The sequence below is a fragment of the Papio anubis genome, chromosome 13 (assembly GCF_008728515.1).
Source record: "Papio anubis isolate 15944 chromosome 13, Panubis1.0, whole genome shotgun sequence".
In the NCBI taxonomy this organism is placed as follows: Eukaryota; Metazoa; Chordata; class Mammalia; order Primates; family Cercopithecidae; genus Papio; species Papio anubis.
In genome coordinates this window covers 24,538,849-24,561,772 of record NC_044988.1, presented here as the reverse complement: position 1 = coordinate 24,561,772, position 22,924 = coordinate 24,538,849, and the positions used below count along the sequence as shown (strand labels likewise).

The 22,924-nt window shown below is 38.0% G+C and overlaps 1 protein-coding gene across 1 annotated transcript in view; it reads left to right on the top strand.

The window, feature by feature from the left end:
* The window catches only part of TMC1 (transmembrane channel like 1), a gene marked incomplete at its 5' end in the record, with an annotated part of 220,939 nt that overhangs the window by 181,927 nt on the left and 16,088 nt on the right, over positions 1-22,924 (top strand). The window contains 5 exons of the mRNA XM_031654756.1: positions 2,206-2,334; positions 11,248-11,315; positions 15,942-16,325; positions 17,404-17,491; positions 21,165-21,319. Of these exons, the coding sequence (XP_031510616.1) occupies positions 2,206-2,334; positions 11,248-11,315; positions 15,942-16,325; positions 17,404-17,491; positions 21,165-21,319 (824 nt within the window). The remainder of the gene's footprint in view (positions 1-2,205; positions 2,335-11,247; positions 11,316-15,941; positions 16,326-17,403; positions 17,492-21,164; positions 21,320-22,924) is intronic.

Genomic DNA, 22,924 nt, shown 5'->3' with positions numbered 1-22,924 from the left:
AAACAAGAAATGGGGAAAGGATTCCCTATTTAATAAATGGTGCTGGGAAAATTGGCTAGCCATAAGTAGAAAGCTGAAACTGGATCCTTTCCTTACTCCTTATACGAAAATTAATTCAAGATGGATTAGAGACTTAAATGTTAGACCTAATACCATAAAAATCCTAGAGGAAAACCTAGGTAGTACCATTCAGGACATAGGCATGGGCAAAGACTTCATGTCTAAAACACCAAAAGCAACGGCAGCAAAAGCTAAAATTGACAAATGGGATCTAATTAAACTAAAGAGCTTCTGCACAGCAAAAGAAACTACCATCAGAGTGAACAGGCAACCTACAGAATGGGAGAAAATTTTTGCAATCTACTCATCTGACAAAGGGCTAATATCCAGAACCTACAAAGAACTCAAACAAATTTACAAGAAAAAAACAAACAACCCCATCAAAAAGTGGGCAAAGGATATGAACAGACATTTCTCAAAAGAGGACATTCATACAGCCAACAGACATATGAAAAAATGCTCATCATCACTGGCCATCAGAGAAATGCAAATCAAAACCACAATGAGATACCATCTCACACCAGTTAGAATGGCGATCATTCAAAAGTCAGGAAACAACAGGTGCTGGAGAGGATGTGGAGAAATAGGAACACTTTTACACTGTTGGTGGGATTGTAAACTAGTTCAACCATTATGGAAAACAGTATGGCGATTCCTCAAGGATCTAGAACTAGATGTACCATATGACCCAGCCATCCCATTACTGGGGATATACCCAAAGGATTATAAATTATGCTGCTATAAAGACACATGCACACGTATGTTTATTGCAGCACTATTCACAATAGCAAAGACTTGGAATCAACCCAAATGTCCATCAGTGACAGATTGGATTAACAAAATGTGGCACATATACACCATGGAATACTATGCAGCCATAAAAAAGGATGAGTTTGCGTCCTTTGTAGGGACATGGATGCAGCTGGAAACCATCATTCTTAGCAAACTATCACAAGAACAGAAAACCAAACACCGCATGTTCTCACTCATAGGTGGGAACTGAACAACGAGATCACTTGGACTCAGGAAGGGGAACATCACACACCGGGGCCTATCATGGGGAGGGGGGAGGGGGGAGGGATTGCATTGGGAGTTATACCTGATGTAAATGACGAGTTGATGGGTGCAGCAGACTAACATGGCACAAGTATACATATGTAACAAACCTGCATGTTATGCACATGTACCCTACAACTTAAAGTATAATAATAATAAATAAATTAAAAAAAAAAAAAAAAAAAGAGCTTACAATATACCATTGTGCAGACATTTAATTTCTTTTATTTAATTAGTCTCCCAAGCATATTTGAATTTTTCCATTTTTAATCTGGAAGAAGCAGTACTTTCATGATTGTCTGTATAGATTTGTGCACGTGTGCGTATATTGCTGTCATAGGCATTTCTAAAAGTGGATTTTCTTGGTTAAGCTCCAAACACTTTAAAATGTGATGGATCTTAACAAATTTCTTCCCAACGTTGTGCCCAGTTTAACTTCCCCATCAGTTTATGCTCATGCTAGTTCACCACACTGACCAATATGAAGAAGCATGGATTTTGTATTTATCACTCTGTGAGGCAACAACTCATTGCTTTCATTTGCATTTTTATTATGTGGGGTTTAGGTATTTTTCAGTTTTAATGGACTGTTTGCATATATTCTTCTGTGAATTTTTAATTTGTGACTTTTGCTGGTTTCTTTATTTCTTTATTGGATTGCCCACCTATATTCATACTGATTTGTAAAAGCTTTTAATGTGTTAGCAATACTCACCCTCTATCATATATGTTGCAAGCACTTTTTCCACATTTGTCTTTCAAGTCTGTAAATAGTGCTATTCACCATATAAAATTTTAAACTGCTGTGTGACCAATATTTTCCTGTTTTTGGTTCTTGTATTATGCTCATAACATTTCTCAGTAAGAAGAAAACTGTTGATTTAGTAAATGGGAAATAATTATTTTTAAAGTAATAAAGTTGGGGTGAAATATTTTTTATTTACTTGATATGACTAGTTGTTTTCTTCTTTTGCCATTAATTGCAGTCTTCAAGTCAATGCTTCTTTAGAAACATGACAGATTTAATACCAACACTAGGACCATTTGAAGACAGAGCTGTGTGTTTTAATAGAGATAATATCTCAACAGGAGTTTGTGCGGCTGACAGTCTCTGATGTTCTGACCACCTACGTCACAATCCTCATCGGGGACTTTCTAAGGGCATGTTTTGTGAGGTTTTGCAATTATTGCTGGTGCTGGGACTTGGAGTACGGATATGTAAGTATGATGTTAATTTTGCTCTTGTAAGGTTTTTCCTTTGTAATTCATCATTTACACACACTATATAGGAGAAAGGCATCACAGAGTTTAGTGGATGGGATCACCTTTTTAGGTGCCAATAAATGACGACCAATGAGTACATTTATAATGCAGAGAAGGTCAGACTTGAGTATCATGGTTTACAATATTCTAGTAAAATTAGCTCAAAATAGCAAAAGCAATGGACTTCAACTTGTTAGTTGAAATGTTGAACTCAGTAAATCTTGGCCCTGTAGCCCACCTTCTCCCTATAAAATTACTAGCATTTCTAGAAGCAGGGAAAGGTGGCTAATATCAACTGCATATTCTATTATGCCTTTGAATTCTACTAAACTCCTGGATACTATTGTGTGCCAGTCACTCTGCAGTAGATGGGGGGGATAAAAGGATTTGATAAATATGGTACTTGCTTCACAAAGTTCACAGTCTAATAAGAGCTTGACAGAGACACACGCAAGAGACTGCAGAAAGCTCAAGGAAGGCCTAGTTTGCTGTCATGCATCTGGCCAGTGGTGGAGCTGAATTCTGGAAGGTACGGCTTCTTTTCCTGAAACAATGGCTCGGGTTTCTCAGAACCACACTGGTACTGACTCCATCACCAGCTTTCCCTCTATGCTCAACCGCAGGTCCCCCAACAAAGTCTGAGGGCAACAGCACAGTCATCACTCAGTGACTAGCACGTCGCCTGGTTTCCACTGTCCTCCTTTGCAGTCAAACTGGCTTCAGTCATCCCGGAAAATATGACCTGGGGGGTTGGTAGTACTCATTTGCTTAAAATCTTCCAGTGACTTCTCAAGTACTTAGAATGATTTCCAAATCCCTTTCTAGGCCTTCAGTACCCTGGATGATCTGCTTCTTTTCTTTCTTTCTCAAGTCATTTGCTACCACTTTTGCTCTTGCTTTGTAAAGTTCACAAACATGGGCTGCTTTTTAGGCTCAAACGCAAGACGGTCCTTGCATTTGTAATTGCTGTTTCTCCCGCAAGGGGTGCTGTTGCCCTAGAACTAGGAATGGCTGGTTTCTTCTTGTCATTAAAGACTCAGCTATTATGTTACCTCCTTAGAGCTCTTCTCTGACCACCTATTCTAACGTAGCTAATCAGGCACTGTTAATATCAACACACTGTTCTGTTTTCTTCATAAGATGTGCATCTATTTGACATTACTCTTGTAAAATGTACTCATGGTCTATCTCCCTTTGTTAGAATGGATACTCTGTGAAAACAGAGGCCCTGACCTCTGTTATGTGAACTGTGCGAGTCACGTAGCAGGCATCATGTCTTGACTGGCTGTTTGAATGTTGGACCTCCTCATTTTTGCACCATCAAGGCAGCACTGTCTATTGCCAGAACTCTGCCTCCTTCGAAGCATGTGCCCATGGAGTCTCAGTGTAATGTTTTTGAGTTATTGAGCCAGTAATGCTTCTCTCCTCACCAGTGAGGGAATATCCTTTATAGCTGATCTTCTATCTCTTTTATCTCCTGCCCTCTAGTCTCTGGATAAGTCCTACAGTTAGGACTGTTTTCAAGATTTCAGGCTAGGTCTGTCTGGCTGTCTGACTTTGAGATGGTACCTTTTATGAGGTCATCTCCATCACCCTCATTGAAAGTGCCTCCTCGGACTGGCCAAAAGCAGTTAGGTAATGCTCTTCGGTGAACGACAGTGAGGTAATGGCTATAGATACAGGATGCTCTTGTGTTGCTTTCCCATTCTTTGCTATGAGATATTCAGCTGGCTTGGTTTCATTTCTATTTTCCTTGCCTGATTCAGCTCCTCTGAGGCAGACATAAAAATTGCCATTTCTTCCTTAGACCATTGCTTGGCTTGTGCTTACCTTTTATCCCTTGGCTGCTTTCTTCTTAAGTGGCAGAAAACCTGACTGCAAATAGGAAGTCAATATTACATGACCTGGATGCATAAAAGCTGTAATTAAATGACTGTAATTTATTATTTATTGACTGCTGACAGTGTTCCTGGGTTAGTACAAAGTACAGGAAAAAAGACAAGTTCCCGTTTTAGGTCACAGAGAAGGAATTTTCTCCCACGTTACCTTTGGAAGGCTCAAAAAAGCTCTGTCAGAATCAAAACAAGTGTTAAAACATTAATGATGGATGATGAATCTTTGATGTAGATCCCATTGTCATTGACTTACCAAATGGATAGCTTACATGGGTGAGGGCCTACTAGGTGCAAGCCATTATGAACAAACTCTGTGCTAGGTGGTAAAGGAATACAGAGATGTAGAAGATGTAGACTTACGTAGAGGTTGCAAATGTGGCCTGCAGGGTGGATTCAGCTAATGGTTATTTTTGTGTGGTATGCCCAGTGGTGGTGTTTGTTTTTGTTTCATTTTTTATGAGCTAATATTTTAAAATGACAGTTTTTACATAAAAACACATGGATTTCTTGTTTTTCTTGAAAGGCTGGCAAAACTAAGTCTGTATTCCCACTAGGGAGAAATTGGCTAGAGTTGAGAAACCACCACCATCTGCAGTTGAGATATTCATTCTCCAGTTCCTCATACTCTTCACCACTCTTTTCTCTTGCAAACTCCCAATATCAATAGAGAAATCAATTATATGGCCCTTTGGAAGAGAAAGTGTGTGCGCGTGTGTGTGTGTGAGAGAGAGAGACAGGTGTGCATCAGTAGAAATGCAGACACGGAGGAGGAGACATTTGAACTAAGTCTTAAAGGATGATCAGGATTTCAAGAGATGAAAGGAAGAGTTCCTGGTGGAGGGACAAGTATAAGACAGGGTCCCAGAGCTAGACAGTATGGACAATCCAGGTATAAATTTAAAAAACTAAAATGAGGCTGTTTTAGAGCAGAAAAGGCTGATAAGAATGTTTCTCTGCTATTCTCCTAGACCTGCTAATCAACAATACGGTTTCAGAAAGTACCTGTCATGAAGGGAAGGACAACCTGAGATGGGCAGAGGAGATACTTGAGAATTCTGTCAGAAATAAAATATAAAAACATGATCCTTTCTGATACACACATGCACGCACATGTACACACACACACAAAGCACATTTTTTCTTCTGAATTACAAAAATAATGCCAGTTTATTGTAGAAAATTTGGAAAATATAACGAAGCTAATATGAAAATAAAAATCATATGTAATCTCTGCCACTAATGAGATTATTTGGATTGTTGAATCAAATAGTATTAGATAACAAGCACTACATATTTATATATAGTAACATAGATTTTTATAAATATACACATATATACATTTGTATATGTATATATGTATGTGTTTAAACAGATAGATAGTAGACTGATTACCTGCTTTTATTTGTTTTACCTAACAGTGATCATTTCCCAATACTATTAACTGTTGTTTTGTCACATACCTTTTAAATGGTTGTATAATATTCTGTATGTGGGTGTAGTGTAATTAATCTAATTAGTTTTAATTTGCTTTAAGTTGAACTGTCTAATTATTCTTATGATAATAAGTGTGATGACATTTCATTATATCTGTAAATAAGTATCTTCATAGATAAATCATAGTGGATGCATAAATTATTTTCTTATGATAAATTTCTCTGAGTTGAATTGCTCAGTCACAGAAGAGGGCTTTAAAAAAGTCTATTCATTTTTATTACAACAGCCTCTGTAGAAACTCTGCAGATTTCAGCATTAGATTCAGAGATCTATAGAATGCTAAAGTTAGGTGGATTTTGACACAAGCAATTGTAATGCTTGTGTTTAACATATGAAAAATTGCATCTGTGAATTGAAATGAGGTTCCTAAGTTTATGTAGCCAGAGAATAATAAGGACAATGAAGTACACTTCTGGACAAAAATGTTATGTTAAATGTACTGAATTATATACTGGCTCTATCTGAGTAAGTTGGGGTAAAAGGGATTGTGAATATTTTTCAAGACATAAATTTATGGTCATAGTGTTATCGCAACAAACCTATGGAAATTAACTAAGGTGGGAACATTTCTGGCTTGGAGCAGATTGCTACCCCAATGTAAGTTAATGTAATGTAAGTTAATATCTCCCAAGGCTTCTCTGAGCACAGTTCTCAGTGTTTCAGAAGAGTTCATGGGGAGTAGAATAGTTTGTCCCTAGGAAGGATTTTAACTGCTCTAATTTAATACAAAGTGTGGCCTCTTGTAAACTCTGGGTTTTCTATAACAGTTCAATGCAGAATGTCTTTATCTTTACTTCAGTTTTTGTTGACACCATTCTTACTATTTACCAACAAAGCAAGTAAAGAATATTCAGGAAGAAATAGAATTAGATTCAGGGCATGATGGGGTAAGGGAATGTTCAATCAACTCAGCATGGTGTTCACAGTTGCATTTTTCAGGTGATCACTGCTCACTTGTGAGAGCGGAACAGCAATGGGAGACTGCTTTAAAGTCTGATGAAGGGTGCTCAAGATTATCCATAAATAAGAGGCATATAATTGACTGACTACCTGAGTGGATTCCCAATCATATTACATTGTATTATGTTACATCTCAATGTACTGCTTATTTACTGCAATGTATCAGAAACTCTACAATGTACTTTGCATATATTATTCCATGTGATCGTACATATACAATAAGCAATGTACTGCTTATTTACAGCTATGTATCAGAAACTCTACAAAATACTTCACATATATTATTCCATGTGATCACACCAGCAATGCTGTGAGGTGGTATTATTGTTCCTACTTTACAGTAAACGGAGGTTTAGAGGATGTTAAATAATTGCTCAAAGACACATTGCTGGTTAGTGGTAGAGATAGGCCTGAAATTCGAGTCTCATCTCCTTCAAACCCATCAACCAAATTTCCATCATGTTGAATGTACACTGTAATGCTTGACTCTAGAAATTTTAAAAATTCTGCCAAAACTTGAATCATTAATGCACTAAACCTATGGCTTTTAGAACTCAAAGTGTTCCTAGGCTTAGGCAGGCTACCTGTGGTAGAATGGAGTTAGGAAATGAACTGGGATACAGAATTAGAAGATCAATGGTTCTCTAGCTGGGAACGTGGAGATATTATATATCAGTTCGGGAAGGTAGCATGATAAAGAGTCAGGAAGAAATCATCAGCATCCCATAAGGGGTTGAGAACATGGGAACAGGAACAATGCAGACTGCGTTTTAAGTGTTCCTTGAATACGTGGACAGGATCTGTCTGCAGTTAACAGGCTCCTACTCTCAACTAGGGTTGAAGTACAAAGCCTCAAGTGTTCAATCATCCTAGCAGACGAGGCTAGAGTTTGTCCTAGATCAGTGCTTCTGAAATTTGAGCATACGTCAAAATCCCCTGAGGACCTGTGAAAACAGCATTTCTGATTCAGTAGATCTGGGGCAAGGCCCGAGAATGTGCTTTTCTAATAAGTTCCCAGGTAATGCTGCTGACTCTCGTCTGAGGACCACACTCAAGAGCCACTGCTCTGGAGCCACAGCCCAGACCAGCTGGCAGCTCTAAGCAGAGTGATTCCAGCTGTGAGAAATGGGATTTATGTGGAGAAGGTCAGGCAACTCATGCCAAGACAGAATTAATTCTCTGTGAGATCCTGAATTGCATTTCAAGTTATCCACAGGTTGGCAATCTGCCTCAAATAATGAAACTTGCAGAGAGAGAAGGGATAGTCCCAGGCTTTTTCTTTGTCCAGTGAGCACCACATGTCTTCCCTCTAGGTGGGTGACTGACCTAGCACATCACAAGCAAAGGTCCAAAAATTAAACAACATCATTTCCAATCTGTCGACGATGATAGACTTTAGCCCAAATCCACATGGGCTTTTCTGGTGCTGGCCCCCAACAATCTTACCAGGAATGAGCAGTCATTAGTGAATTTATTACACTTATCTCATTCAAATAATTTTATGATCTCAAAGTTCAAGAGAATCTGTTTTTTTCTTTTTCCCTAACCATCTTTTACCTTTGAGTTTTTTCTATTTTAGAGACAGACAAAATATATTGCAAATTGATTTATATTTATTAAAGTATTGCTTTAAAAATTAAAAATGTAATATAACCTAATGTTTAAAAAAGCCTGCCTCTAAAATAATGGGCACTGACTTTTATACTATATGTGTGTAGTTTTTTGCCTTCTCATATGTTTTAGTTTTAAAATGAGAGCTTCTGTGTTTATTGCATAAGTTAAATTGCATTTCTAAGGTGTTTACAGAGAAGCAATTCTTTCACAACTGGGTCTGATTTTCAACCAGTAACATATTTTTAGACTAGAAAGGGATCTTAGAAATGAACTAGTTCAGAGGTTGGCAAACTGTCGCTGTAAAGGGCTAGATAGTAAGTATTTTAGCTTTTGCAAGCCATAGTGTCTCTATTATAATTGCTAAACTCTGTTGTTTTAGTACTAGTCATAGATAATATTTAAATGAATGAATATAGCTGTATTCCAACAAAAATTTATTTGTTAGAACAGGTGGCAGTCTAGATTTGGCACATGGGCCTTAGTATGCTGACCCTTGGTCTAGTTCATTTTTATTGATTTATGTGTCAGGAAACTAAGCCTAATGAGATAAGTGACGTGCCCAGCTCACCTAGCTAAGAAATGGTAGAGTGACGTCTAAAATTCAGGTTTGAATCCCAGTCAAATGTCTATTCTACAAATCCACTTGTTCCAGTATGGCCATCCTATGTCCTTTCTCTGCATCAGACCAATTTATAGATCAAGGAGGTTGTTCCTCCAGCTGTCTCTGCTGCAAACACGGCAGAAAGCTAGGGACCCTAGGATGTCCTTTATGCTTTTCTAGTCAACTAGTTATAAAATATTTCATCTCCAATGACCTTCTGGAGGTTTATGTGCTTGTGAGAGAGTGAAGAAAATAGACATTTAAAACACTGAGCTTTTTTCCACGTTCAGTAGTTTGGTGGGCTACCTCATGACATCATTCTAAGGAGGCAAAGGTTTAAGATTTGATTTTTAAACTGACATAGAGAAAGGCTGTTCCAAGGCCACAGGTGGACACAGGCCACCCAAATGAGCATTTTTCAGATGTGTTCTGTGATCACACAGGGCTCCAGGGGAAAAGTACTGAAGATCATCCAGAGCAGGGCACTCCCCCAGAAGGAAAAAAGACTCAGAGTTAATGTTCTCCAGATAAGAAACAATTCATTTTTCTCCATGAAGGTCACATTTTTTTTCATTGCTGATTTCAGAACAAAAATTTTCAACCAAACCTTTTTGTCTCTTGTGAACATTGCCCTTCTAGAAAATCTGCAAACTAGCAAAACACTTTGTAGCTGTCCTTCAACAGTATCTAGAATGATACTGCAGTTATCCAGGTCATCTTTGTTCTGTTTAATACACAGGACTCTTTGTTATTTCATTATGTATCATCCTATGATTTTACCTTGAGGGTTAACCATTCCTGTTATGCCATACTTGCTGTTCTTTCCCTGAATCTGTTACAAGGCAGATTGTCACTATGTTCAGTCAAATAGGAGAGTAATACTGCCTTTTAGGAAAGTGATGAAGTTGAGACCTGGATTCATGAGACTCTTGAGGCCAAGCATTTGAAAGTTGGGAATGGTTTTGTTGGAGTTCCAAATCAGGAACCAATTCTATCTTCTTACAAATATATTTTTGAGATCTTGGGTTTGGGAGGAACAGAGGCTCTCTTGAGTCATCTTTGTGTGTGTGTGTGTGTGTGTGTGTGTGTGTGTGTGTGTGTGTTGTGGAGGGAGTTGTTATGGGGATATGTGTGATCTGAAGCACACCTGGAGATAACAGAATCTGAACAGGGCTAGGAACCTGCGAGTGTCTTGGTCTCTTTTTCATGGTCTTCTTGGCCCTCTCATTTTATATTTGCTTCTCTCTTATTCCCTTATGACCAATTGGTCAGTCTCCTCTGATTCTCTATCCCAAATTAAATAAAAGCCAGTTTTATTGCCCTTGCTAGTTAGCATTAACTCCATTGTTAGAACCTCTTGTTAGGATGCCTAATGCATCACCAGGAAACCTTTGGATGGGCCACCCTATCACAGTTTCCCACCTCCATCCTATTGTTTTTTTGTGGCTCCTCTGCACAAAAAGCAGCCTAGTGTTGCTGCCCTGAGCATGAAGGTTATTATCCAAGACATGGAGACTGGACATTCAACTGAATAACTTCTTAAGCTTTTGTTATATATATTTTTTGCTATATTTATTTTATGTTACAGTTAATTCACAATTTTGTTGAAAAAAGTTTTAATATGCAAAACTTAAAAAAGAAAAGGAAAACTATAGTCCATCACCCACATATAAGGTATGACTATCTTGCTGATTCTTTTCCAGTCTTGGTGTGTCGTTTCATATAGTTGATTAATGTGTGACTTTATATTTTTTGTTTAACATTAGAGCACAGTTTTTGCTCATGTATGTAAATATTCTTTCAAAATGATTGTAATCTGTTGCAATATATCATCGTATAAATATACTGTATATACGTGACTAATGTTCAACACTTACATGGTTTCATCATTGCTTGTTAAAGTTTATCATCACATCTGATAATTTTATTAAGACAGATTCTAGAAGTTTTCTTACAAAGTCAAAAAGAATAAGATTTTTAAAGCTTTTAATATGCATTGTCAAATTGTTTTTCTCAAAGTTTGCTACAGTTTTTACTTTCACCAGCAGTGTATAGGAGAGCCTGTCCTGCTACACTTTCAAAGCATTGAATGACAGCCTTTAAAAATGAGTCTCACCATGTTTAAAAAAAATAAAAAGGTGCTTTCTTTGTTTTATTTATCTCCGGTTACTTATCCTAGTGATTATTCTGCTATTGTTACTGAAAGGAAGTAGCTGAAACCCTAGCCATGCCTATGCAGAACCACTTGCCTTTCAGTTTTGACCACGTGAGATGCTAATCCAATGAACATTGTGTCTCCTCTAGCCTTCATACACCGAATTCGACATCAGTGGCAACGTCCTCGCTCTGATCTTCAACCAAGGCATGATCTGGTAGGCCAGCTGTTGGACAGCTTATCACTTACAGAAAAGCCTCCCAGGTTATTTTGGCATAAAGCATTGAATCCTGGTGTTAGAGGAGAACACAATCGGTGTCTAACTCCATATTTACTTTCGTGAAGTGGATGCCTGTACATAGTTTCCTTTTTTTTTTTTCGTATCTTAAATGTCAGTCATCAAAGGTGTCTTTCTGTTTTGCAAGGCACTCCTTCATCAAGTAATGGGAGTCTGTGTTCTGGTTGGCAGATTTATTTGAAGACTATATTTTTATATTTTGTGACACCAGGATCTAATATTAAAACATTAATAATTACATTACCACATGTTAAATACAAAATAAATTAACATAAGGCCTTTCTGAGAGACCGAGTTTATTTTCTTGTCACTACTAAATATATTTAAAATGTAACTTATAGCTACTTTAAAAAATAATACCTTATCAAATCCAATAGTTTATAGAGGTGAAACACATGTATTAGGAAGGTCAAGTTAAAATATGATCTTCGTTTTGTAACTTGTTTAATCAGGCCATTGGCACATCAGAATTACTATTTTTTTTTTTTTGATGTGTGAAGGATTGTCATATCTTTTATCAAATAAAAGCATTCTCACTATAAACTTGACAGGTTAAGATGAGTCGATACAGTAGAAATCATTTTTGAGTTTAAGAGCTGAATCACGGACCACGTGTCTTGAAAATCTGTCACTTCAGATTTCCAGCCTATAAGCAGTTACAATAAGGCTACTTTATCCTGGGTATATGTGCCTAAGACAATATTATGCTACCAACCATACCATTGTCCTATTCACAAGTACAAGTATAGACTCAGTTTTTGAACAAGTTTCATATATTGTACAAATAGAGCTGTCCTGAATTATTAAACCTTTGGGTGCTGACAGACACTGGACCCGTCTGCAAATGCTAAAACTGTCTTGCTTCTGTCACACAAAGACCACCCTCAAGGGCTCCATCATCTTGTCATGGGGACTGTTAAATTCCTGTGTCTGACTAGGTAGATCAATATGGAAAAGATGTTATACAAATATCGTTTCCTCCTTTGCCAGGTAGGTTTAAAAATCTAATTTTTATCCCCTTTCCAAAGTTTCCAAGTATGACTCACATGTCCAGACTCACTAAGGAAGGAAATGTATCTTTCATTTTCCAAGCAGGGAGGAAAGTTGAGGTGGCCGGAGGAATGTCTACTGACACGGAAGTAAAGGGAGCAGCTTCTGTGGGTTCTGAGTTTTCATTTCCTGGAGTTCAATTGGCTGTCATGGCAGAAAATGGCTATATGGCTATGGGAGTAAGGAGAAGCCACTGTTCTATCAGTGGCGTTTACACAAAGTGTCATAAATCCCTTAGCCTCGTGGTTACTATTCACACAGACATATGCTGCACGTCGATTGTGTTCTTTCAGAGTTAAGACAACAGATTGGCCTAGAAATTTGTTTTTATTGTCAGAAAACCTGTTATAATGGCTGTCTTGATTGGTTTCACTTGTGATTTTGCAACTATTTTTGTCCACTACTGTTCGTATTGAAATTCTTAAATATCTAACATGTTTTTCCAGTTCTCTCATGGGCAGATCCGTTATCAGAATCTCTGCACTGTCATTTTCTGTCTATTAATTCTTCAGACAGTGGTCAGGCTTGCTTCTGGCTAGTTTGAAGAGAATATTAGAACGGGATTGCATTTTTTGAGTATACAGAGATATTCACACACTTTCCAAAGTTTCAGAAGCAAACTGACCATTATTCTATTATTCACCTTCACGTCAATGCTTGGCACAAATACTCTTTTCCTAACCCTAGGAAGGTGATGAGGGAGGGGGATGTCATGTAGAGGGAGGTGTGGGGCAGGTGTAATGTAAAATTAGTAGGCTTACTCTGCACAAAGGTCCTCACACACAATTGTTCCATTATTTTGTGAAGCATGAGGATATAATGCCGGAGCTTAACCATTTTCTACAGAAACAATTAAAAAGGTACAGGGATTTTGTATTCAATTCCATTGGACTGTGACTGGAGACATTGAATTACTGCTTTAGGAATTGCTGAGTAGTGGAGGTTACTTATGCAGATGTTATTAACATCAACATTTATAGATAAAATCCATTTTGCTATGATTTGGTTGAATGTTCAGTAACCTTTATTTACACACTTACTGTTTGAAATACACGTGATGGTTTCTGTGGTAATATTTTTAAATGATGAAAGCACATAATATCTTGATCATAGCAGGATATTGAGAAATGGCACAGAACATACAGTGAGAGAGAAAATGAATTTTGGACATTGCTCCAACACTGCTTCATTGGGTACCCTCTGGCCAGGTTTATCACCTTTTTCTTCTCACCTTCTCAGTTGATCGGATGTGAATAATTTACCTGACATGTACATGTCACTGAAGTAATAAGGAGAGTTAAATAAAAGAAGCTTTCATTTTCTTTGATCTTCCTGGAAGAAAAGCATTTTATAATGCTAAAGTATTACAATGATTTTTACTGACAGATGACGGGATCAAGCCTGGGTAAGGGACTTAGTGGGCCGAGCTGATTAGTGATTCATGAGCAAAGATAGGATGAGCATTAAGATTCAGATATTATTATGCCAGGACTTATTTTTCTAGGTTATGGCTCTTGAGTTATTTGTTCAAAATGTCTTTGTGATATTTATTTTGAAATTTTGAAATTTATTTATAGATGCATGCACAAATAATAAGCATATACCTACAAACAATGTGCGTGTATATAGGTACAAATATATGTGGTTTTAGGCAAGTCTCAATTTTGAATTATGTGCAAAATTATGTTTTAGAATTGATTAGGTTATGCAGCAATGAAACAACCTCAAAATCTTAGCAGCTCATAAAAAGAACATGTTCAATGTGGGGTGGAAGAAGAGCTTTGCTCTTCTTAACTTACCTTCGCTTTAGAGACCCGGACTGATGGAATAGGATCCATCTGAAACATTGCTATCACACTAGCAGAGAACGAAGAGAAGGAAAAACCACACAGGGCTTTTAAAGCTTCTACCCAGCAGTAAGGGCCTAATTTCTTTTCATACTTTATTGGCCAAAACAAGTGATGTCGCCACCTGATTTTTAGAAAGACTCAAAGTGTATTACATCAACAAGTATTGGTATTGGGGGATATAATCCGGTGCTTTGCAATTCTAACCCATTAGCTGGGACTATCACTTGCTTACTTGCTCATTTTTTTGGCGTTCCCTCTCTCTTGCTGTCCTGTAACAAAAGTATACTGTATTGTTTTAAAATCTATCCTCCCATTAGAAAAAAATAGTTTAACTTCCTACAAAGTCTTTGTTCAATTCATTATGGTAAAATATCATTCAGATCTATTGCTTGAAATCTTGTCAACAAGATAGCCCAAATTGTGACAATATTCCACTTTTCAAAGAAATGAGTTAACTGGGTTGGCAAAAGTTCAATTATAGCGGAAACTAATTTCTTCATTTAAATTAAAAATGTCTCTATAATGAACCAAATTTACATTGGATTGGCTAAACAGCTATTCAGGGAGAACAAAATGCTAAACCTAGTTAGAAATGTTGCGGGCTTCATTATAGATAGAACAGTTTAAAAGACAGGGCTCCCCTTACATTTTTAAAATAAGTGCACATGTATCTTCTTCTGATTTTGAAATAACTATGCTATTTGTATTGATTTATGGTGCTAATGAATTTTCTCATCCAAGAAGAGTGAAACTTATTTTGTTGAAGTAATCAACTAAGCCATCAAGTAAAAGTGACCACACCAAAGTGGTTCCTACCTAAAAGTAGTATTTTAAAATACTTATAAAAATTCAGATGCACAAAGCAGAGAATTCTCAAGACAAGCTACAGAAAGAAAGTAAACAGACAAACTAAATTTAAATAAATGTGTGGAATTTTCATCTCAAAAACCTATAATCTAGTTATACATTTTCAATAAAACCCTATTTTAGGAGGCATAAATACATCATTGCAATTGGCTTTAAAACACCATATCACCTACAAAGAGAAAATGATCAACATCAGAAAGAGAAAATTTATTTTAATTTTTTTCTTTCATTAAGCAAAAATTTTTTTCAGTTGTACAGTCATGGCCTACTGCAACCTTGACCTCCTGTCATTAAGCAAAAACTAATTATTCATTACAAAAGTGATTAATTCAAATGTACAGTTTATTTGAGTAGAAGAAGTGACTTTAAGGGTTAATTATTTTTAACAAGTTATATTTATAGATATATTAGTCAATGGTATAAGTGTTGGGGAAAGTTTATTTTAGAATTAGAAGAAAGAAGTAAAACAATTGTAAATATTGTTTACCCTGTTGTAGTTTAAATTCACTAATGACAGTTGGTTTAGTTAATTAACAACATTCTTTCTATGAAATAATTATGATATGCAATTCCTACAATAATGGGGAAAGTGGCAAAATGTGTTTAGAAGTTGGAAATAGATAAGTGCAGTTTATTTATGAAAAGGGTTTGTGTGGTTGAAAGTAGCAGTGTATTTTCTGCCTTTGGAAAAGAAGCCTGATGTCAAATAAACAGAAGCAGTGTGACTTTGCTATGGAGTAAAGACTCAAAACTGAGCAGAGTTCTGTTTTCTTTCTAGGATGGGCTCCTTCTTTGCTCCCAGCCTCCCAGGCATCAATATCCTTCGACTCCACACATCCATGTACTTCCAGTGCTGGGCCGTTATGTGCTGCAATGTTCCTGAGGCCAGGGTCTTCAAAGCTTCCAGATCGAATAACTTCTACCTGGGCATGCTACTGCTCATCCTCTTCCTGTCCACCATGCCTGTCTTGTACATGATCGTGTCCCTCCCGCCATCCTTTGGGTATTCAGGTTCAATAGGTGACGTGGAGATTCTTTGGCAAGATGTTCTGTCTACTTCCTCATTTGGGAATCATAAAAGAGAAAATACTTTATACTTTTCCAGGCTCTGCCTGGGTAAAATATGTATGGTGAATCTGAGCTGTTTCCACCTTAGGGAATAGCTAAGAGCAAGGTCTGATGACACTGGTTTGGATGTGAGTTTGCCTGACTCTGGGCCGTCACATCCAGACATGGTCAGCTCTCACTACTTCTCTTGTGCATCACTACCTTAAAGAGAGAGAGAGAGAGAGAGAGAGAGAGAGAGAGAGAGAGAATACCCCACATTTTACCTAGGAAAGAGAATTATTACTAAATACTAATGAGCATAAAGAGCGCCAATTTATTATCCAATTTGCCACATGCCAGTGAAAAAAAATTAAGGCTGTTCCACATATATATTCTCTCCCAATTATCATTCAAGTCAGCAATCAAGAGTCACAACAGCTCCTTGATCCAATTTAGAGATATACATTTCTACAGTTCTCTATGACAGAGCTCTCTTCTCTCTATGACACATATCAGAAAACTAAGTCCCTGGCATCTGGAGGATGAGGTTTCTTTCCCTAAAGGGCCTTAGAAATGAATCTACCACAAGTTCTCCCGAAAATCTCTGCGTGTTGAGTCACTGACCAGCATGCACTTGAACTGTTTCTCCTTTTCAGTGAAGGAAATGAGACTGTAAAAAGCCATGTGAATGATATACATGATGCTGTAATGCCCACATATAATTCCCCCTTTATGTTGTCAGATCTAAGTTATTTAATTAAAGTCGAAAGGTTCATTGCCGACAGACTAAGTATATAAGAGACATTTTCACTCTAACAGTAGTCTGAGTTATTGCTTTGCCGGAAAACAAGAAAATGTTAAGCCAGCTGATTGAGTTAAACTAGCTGGAGCTCTATCTAGTCATCAAACTGATGTTGAGAAGCTCTGTTAATTCCATTGTGTGTGTGTGTGTGTGTGGGTGGGTGTGTGTGTGTTTCCAAGTGGACTGAAATAAATAATGCAGACAGTGACATCTGGAGACTAAATATGAAATTACAGTCTTGATGGAGACATTTGTCTCAATAAATCCCTAACCAATCTCGGAGTACAAAATTCAAGAAATATGCCATTCAAAGGCTTTAGTTAATTGCAAATTATTCACACAACTGGGAAGGGGTATCTCTATGCTATTTAGATTTTTTTTTTCATGTCAGTTTCCTCACTTTGGAGCCAAAGGATGTTTACATTGTTTATTTGTCTGGACTTAAAAGTTTGAAAGGATTGTCCTGCTGTAGAAATGAGGTGAGAATGCTTGTATTAGTAGGTGCCTCATAGCATGTCATCTTTATGAACCCTGAGTTTTAGGTGATTTGCTTAACCTTCCTAGCGAAGGTTGTCTGACTCTATCTGGATCCTGGGTAAACAGCAATTTAGGAAATATAAATTTGAACCAAGTTACTGGAGGTAACACAGTGATGGCTAGTTGCTTTCCAGTGTAGGGAAGTTTTCAGGTAAGATGGCTATAGTGCATTTATCCATTCAGTAAAGCAATGTGATGAAATATTCTAGTTTGTCTGGTTTTGTAAGACCTGGCTAGAGAGGGTAAATTTTCCAAGAAACTATTCCAATAGGCTAGTGAGTGGATTTGTCTTAAATAGTTGACAATTTAAAAACTATTTATTTGATGTCCAGATGAAGGCAATTCTAATTGTTCTATAGCATTTCCTGACATTTGATGTTTTCTCCCATCTATGTCAATAATTCTGAACAATTTATAGTTCTCTAGGTTTTTATACACATCCCTGCTTACATTATGACAATTTTATTTTTTCATGTATTTTCATCTTACTGCAAAGATAATATGTGTTTATGCTGGAAAACCTAAACATTGTAGAAATATTTTTACATGAAAAGAAGCGCGGTCCGTAATCTCGAAAACCTGAAATAACAATGTTTTAGCATTTTATATTCTGGTTTGCCTTTTACACATAATTTTTCATAACTGAGCTTGTACTGACACAGGATGTTTCTCAGCCCCTTCGCTGGACTCACAGAGGGCGCCCTGTCTACTCGCCCTGCTGTGCTAAACCCCTTGTGGGAGGAAGCATGTGGGCAAGTGAGTGCGGGATCTGGCCAGACACATCGGGTACTGACACAGGAGCAAGCTCCATGTGGGGCCTGTGGCCAGACCAGGTGTGTCACCTTGAGGAGAATGCCATGGTGCCCAAGTGAGGGTGCCTATGACCCCGAAGCCCCAGAGGCAGTGTTACAATGCTTCCTGAGTCCCACCATCCTCAGCCTGATGGATGGCAGTGTGTTAGCAGCTCAGTTGGCTCCTTGCCTCATCACGTGGGGCAGCTGCCCTCCACCATAGAAGGCAAAGGGCCAGTGTGACAACCTTTCCTGGGTACCCACATTCAGTGGGCCCCGAGCTCTTGTCCAGCGTCCAAGAAGAATGAGGTCACATGGATTATTGAACGATGGTGAAGACGGATAATTTTATTGAGTAATGAAACTGGCTTTCAGCAGAGAGGGGAGCTGGAGAGGGGCCAGGAAGGGCAGGTCCTCTTCCCCAAAATCAGGTTGTCTCTTCCCTAAAGTCAGGCTGTCTCTACCCTCTACCAACCAACTGAGTCTGTGGTCTTTATAGGCACAAGATGGACAGTGTGTGCTGATTGGTTTGTGAGTGTGCAAAAAAGGTTAAAGTGAAGACATCACTCAAAGGTAGACATGACAGTGTAGAAAACCAATTAGGAAAGGGTAGGTATATGTAAAATAGGTGAAGGGTGGGGATGAATCAGAGGAAAGTGCACCAAACAGGAAGACAAGTTCTCAATCCGGTCTGAGGATTTAACTTGGAGTTTGGCTTTCAGGCTTTAAACTGTCTTTGGCTTGGAGATGGCATTTCACCAGGTACCTACCCCTATCTGTCTAGGCATTTGGCTGCCTTGTGTTGCTATCAGTATACTAGGTGCAGGTTTTTAGTATTAAAAGTTAAAATTATATTGTGACGCTGCTATTATATTGCTCATTTGCAATCATGTTTTATGCATCTATTTTTCTTAGTAGTTTAGCTGACTTCTAGAGGTTGGGGATAGAGCATTTCCATCTCTGTGGGTCTAGACACAGTAAAGTGCTGGTCAATAATTTGAATGAATGAATGAATAATGACTGCTTATTGTGCACTAAGCACTAGAGGAGACGCAGGGGTAAGTCCATGCACTAAGCATTGATTCTGGTCCTGTGGCACTTACCACCCAGCTGGGAAAAAAGACCTCTTCATAAGCTGTTCTAATCTAGAGTAGTGCTATGCCTACAGCAGGACTATGGATAGACACAGACAACTGGAAAAATAATTCTGAGAATATTGTGTAATAGCACACTTTGGCTAACCTGGCAGGAGAAGGCATTGCCAGGGATTTGTAGATGCTTCCATAATTTGTATGTAATTAAGATATCTGGACTCCTTTCTTTGGTAAAAAGCCTGACCTGAAAAAGGTACACAAGAATCCCCAGGGACCTAGTAACTTTGCTTTGGGTCACACTGAATGCTGAGAAGGCCTTTGTGGGTAGGGATAATTTCATAAAATTTGAATCCCCCACTCTAACCTCATTCATCAGCTATGACCTGAGATGCTGGAGAAGGGAGGATAGATGGTCTTATCTTTTTTGGTACTTTTAATTTATCTGCTTATCCTGTATTCCATCTGGCTGGGGCTGTTGAGGGGTATGAACAATTAGAATGGAATGGTGAAAAATAAAACTTTTTGGAATAGGGAGTTATAATCTTATATTGCTTGTAAGCTTCATTCCCTCTTATGTATCATAAGTGTTGAAAATTAGTGTGTAGATCTTTAATTTGTGAAGCAAACCTTGTACCTCTGTAGTGCAATGACTACTGACAAAGTACTTGGAGTCACTCTGTCTGCTGGAAGATAGTATTGGTTAGACCAGGAGAAAAATACCATGATCTGGGACTTGTGTGTCGTTGTTATTTAGTAGTTGAAAGTGCTTAAAGATTAAAATACAAAAGCAAAACTAAACATTGTATTAAATGTTGCACCAACATTTATTCTGATGATGCGTACAATTTGGTGAAACCCAACCCAAATCTCTTCTGAAAATTACATCTTTTCATAGTAAAATCAGTATGCATATACAGAGAAAACAATGGTGTAATGAATATCATGAATATTATGGTACAATTCTAGCTATTCCTTAGTAAGTCAAGACATCCTGTTCTCGTTTTTCTAGTTTATAGGAGCTGATACTTGCCCTCATGGATCTGCGCAGTGGAGCTAAGCTGGTATTCATTAGGGCCTGTCCAGGAGAAGAAACTGAGAGGGAAAGAACCCATGATTCGGTGTGGTTACCTTACCTATTAACATATCTGATGAAGGAAGTCTGGTGGAAAATAAGATGGAAGCTATTGCATGGAAAGAGATATTGGATTATATGTGGATTTTATTCCACTGGGCTATTCCTTGTTCTCATTTCCAAGGCTAATTAAAAATTGAGCACACTGTTTACTTAGCTCAAAGAGAGTGTTCTCCTACAAGAGCAGCTGACTGAGAGACAGACTTATAAGCTATTTACAAAATATATTTCAATCAAAAAATCTTAGAAATACAGTTTTAAAAAAATCTTCTCCCAAAAAGATGAAATGTGGGTAGGGATAATTTCATAAAATTTGAATCCCCCACTCTAACCACATTCATCAGCTATGACCTGAGATGCTGGAGAAGGGAGGATAGATGGTCTTATCTTTTTTTTTTTTCCCTAACTGCTTTGACTATATGTTTATATTGGGATCATATTTATCGTATCTTACCCATATATTGACTACATGAGGTCAAAGTGTCAGCAGTTGTAGCTAAACATCAGATTCCTAACCTGAAAGAGGACGTAAGCAGTAATTGAGAAAGATTTCCAGTTTTCTTGCTTTAACCATGGTTTTTCCATACCTTCTTGATAAACTTCTCTCCCCCTTTTTAATTCCCCCAGTGGCAAAAATAGAATGTTTGAAGTCATTGGAGAGACGCTGGAGCATGATTTCCCAAGCTGGATGGCGAAGATCTTGAGACAGCTTTCGAACCCTGGGCTGGTCATTGCTGTCATTTTGGTGATGGTGTATGTGCTTTCCCTCCTCGTAGAAAGAGCCTTTGTGATGTTCTTCCTGGCTGCTTTTACATTTCAGCTTTTTCAGCTCTCTCACTCTCCCTAAGGGTTGTGCTGTAACCTATCCAAATGCAACACTGATTACATGGTGGTGAGAGGCTAAAATTCATGAGCTATATTCTGATCCTATTGGATGTAATTCACAGCCATCTGCATCTGTCTTTGCTTCCCCAGGATTATAAGATTTGTTCCCAAGTAACCACAATAATTATCCGTAAACAGCTAAAGCAAGGAAAACATAAATGCTAAATGCTAAATCTAATCGGTACGTTGAGCTTCCCCCAACAGCCCGACCTCCACCTCTTGTTCCATAAAGCAGATGGCTGTGAATATACAGAAATAATGAGCCTCTAAGTTAATATGCCCCTTGGGGGCCCTATAAACTATATTTTAGGGTCAAGGGCTTAAAGGGTCTTAAAAATTTCCCTGTCCTTGTTGTTAGAGGGCCGTCAATAACAGTATGTTCACGATAATAGAATCAGAGGACCAGAGCATCTTGGGAAGTTTCTGTAGTCTATGCCTTCAAAGTCAGAAGTGATTTCCAAAGGGGAACTTGTCAGATGACTTTTGTTTTCATATAACTTTCACTGGCTTCTGACTCTTGGCCACCACAGATAAACTGACATTCTAAGTAAAAGTATAGACTTGCTGTGGAAGAGCCAAAAGCAGCGTCCATCTCTTCCTTTCAGTCCCTGAGTGCCTCCTACATAGAATGCCTGGAGCTGCCACCACTCAGTCAGGGGGTAAATATTAAACAACCCCAGGAACACGTTAAGAACAAAGTTGATGCAAAGGATTTGGTTCATTTAAATAAAGGTAAAACGAGGAAATCTCAGGGAGAAAACTCCCAGTGGTTTGCAGTAAATGAACAGGGATTCTGACCCAGTTATTGTCATGATCACAAGCCACATAAAGTAGTGAGGGCAGGTTTATCTTCTTCAATTTTATAACCTAAGAACTTGATTTAAAGAAGGAAAGCAATTTTCTCTAGGCAAGAGAGAGAGAGAGTAAAATGGTCACAGAAGGACCTAAAGCAGATCCTTTGACAGTAAATCCAGTGCTCACTTCTTTATACCACGAGGCTTTCTGTGAGGGAGAGCTAATAACCTGTGGGGATAATTAAACAGTAAATCAGATTACCATTATATATTACATAACCTTGATAATGGAGTGCTATTAAGAATCTGATAGTAAATCTCTGGCACAGATGCATTAGAAAATGACCTACTGAATGCAGCATGTTTCACCAGATGGCCTTTGAAACGATTTTCTTTCTCTACATGTCCATGATACAGTGGCTTCTGAGAGCATGTTAATCAGTATCCTGTGGCCTTTGAGAGTCAAGGCCTTTTAGTGGTATGAGTGAGGTGTTGTTTAAAACACACACACACAGACACACACACACACAATGTAAACATCAGATTTTGTTACCGTATTCTTAATTTATTAAGAGACATGTTTATTTTTAAGTGAAGGAGTGACATTGTTCAAATGCCTTAATCCAAAGATCTAGCAATCGGTCCTAAGAGTGTTTAAAAGGAATTAACACTGCCTTTG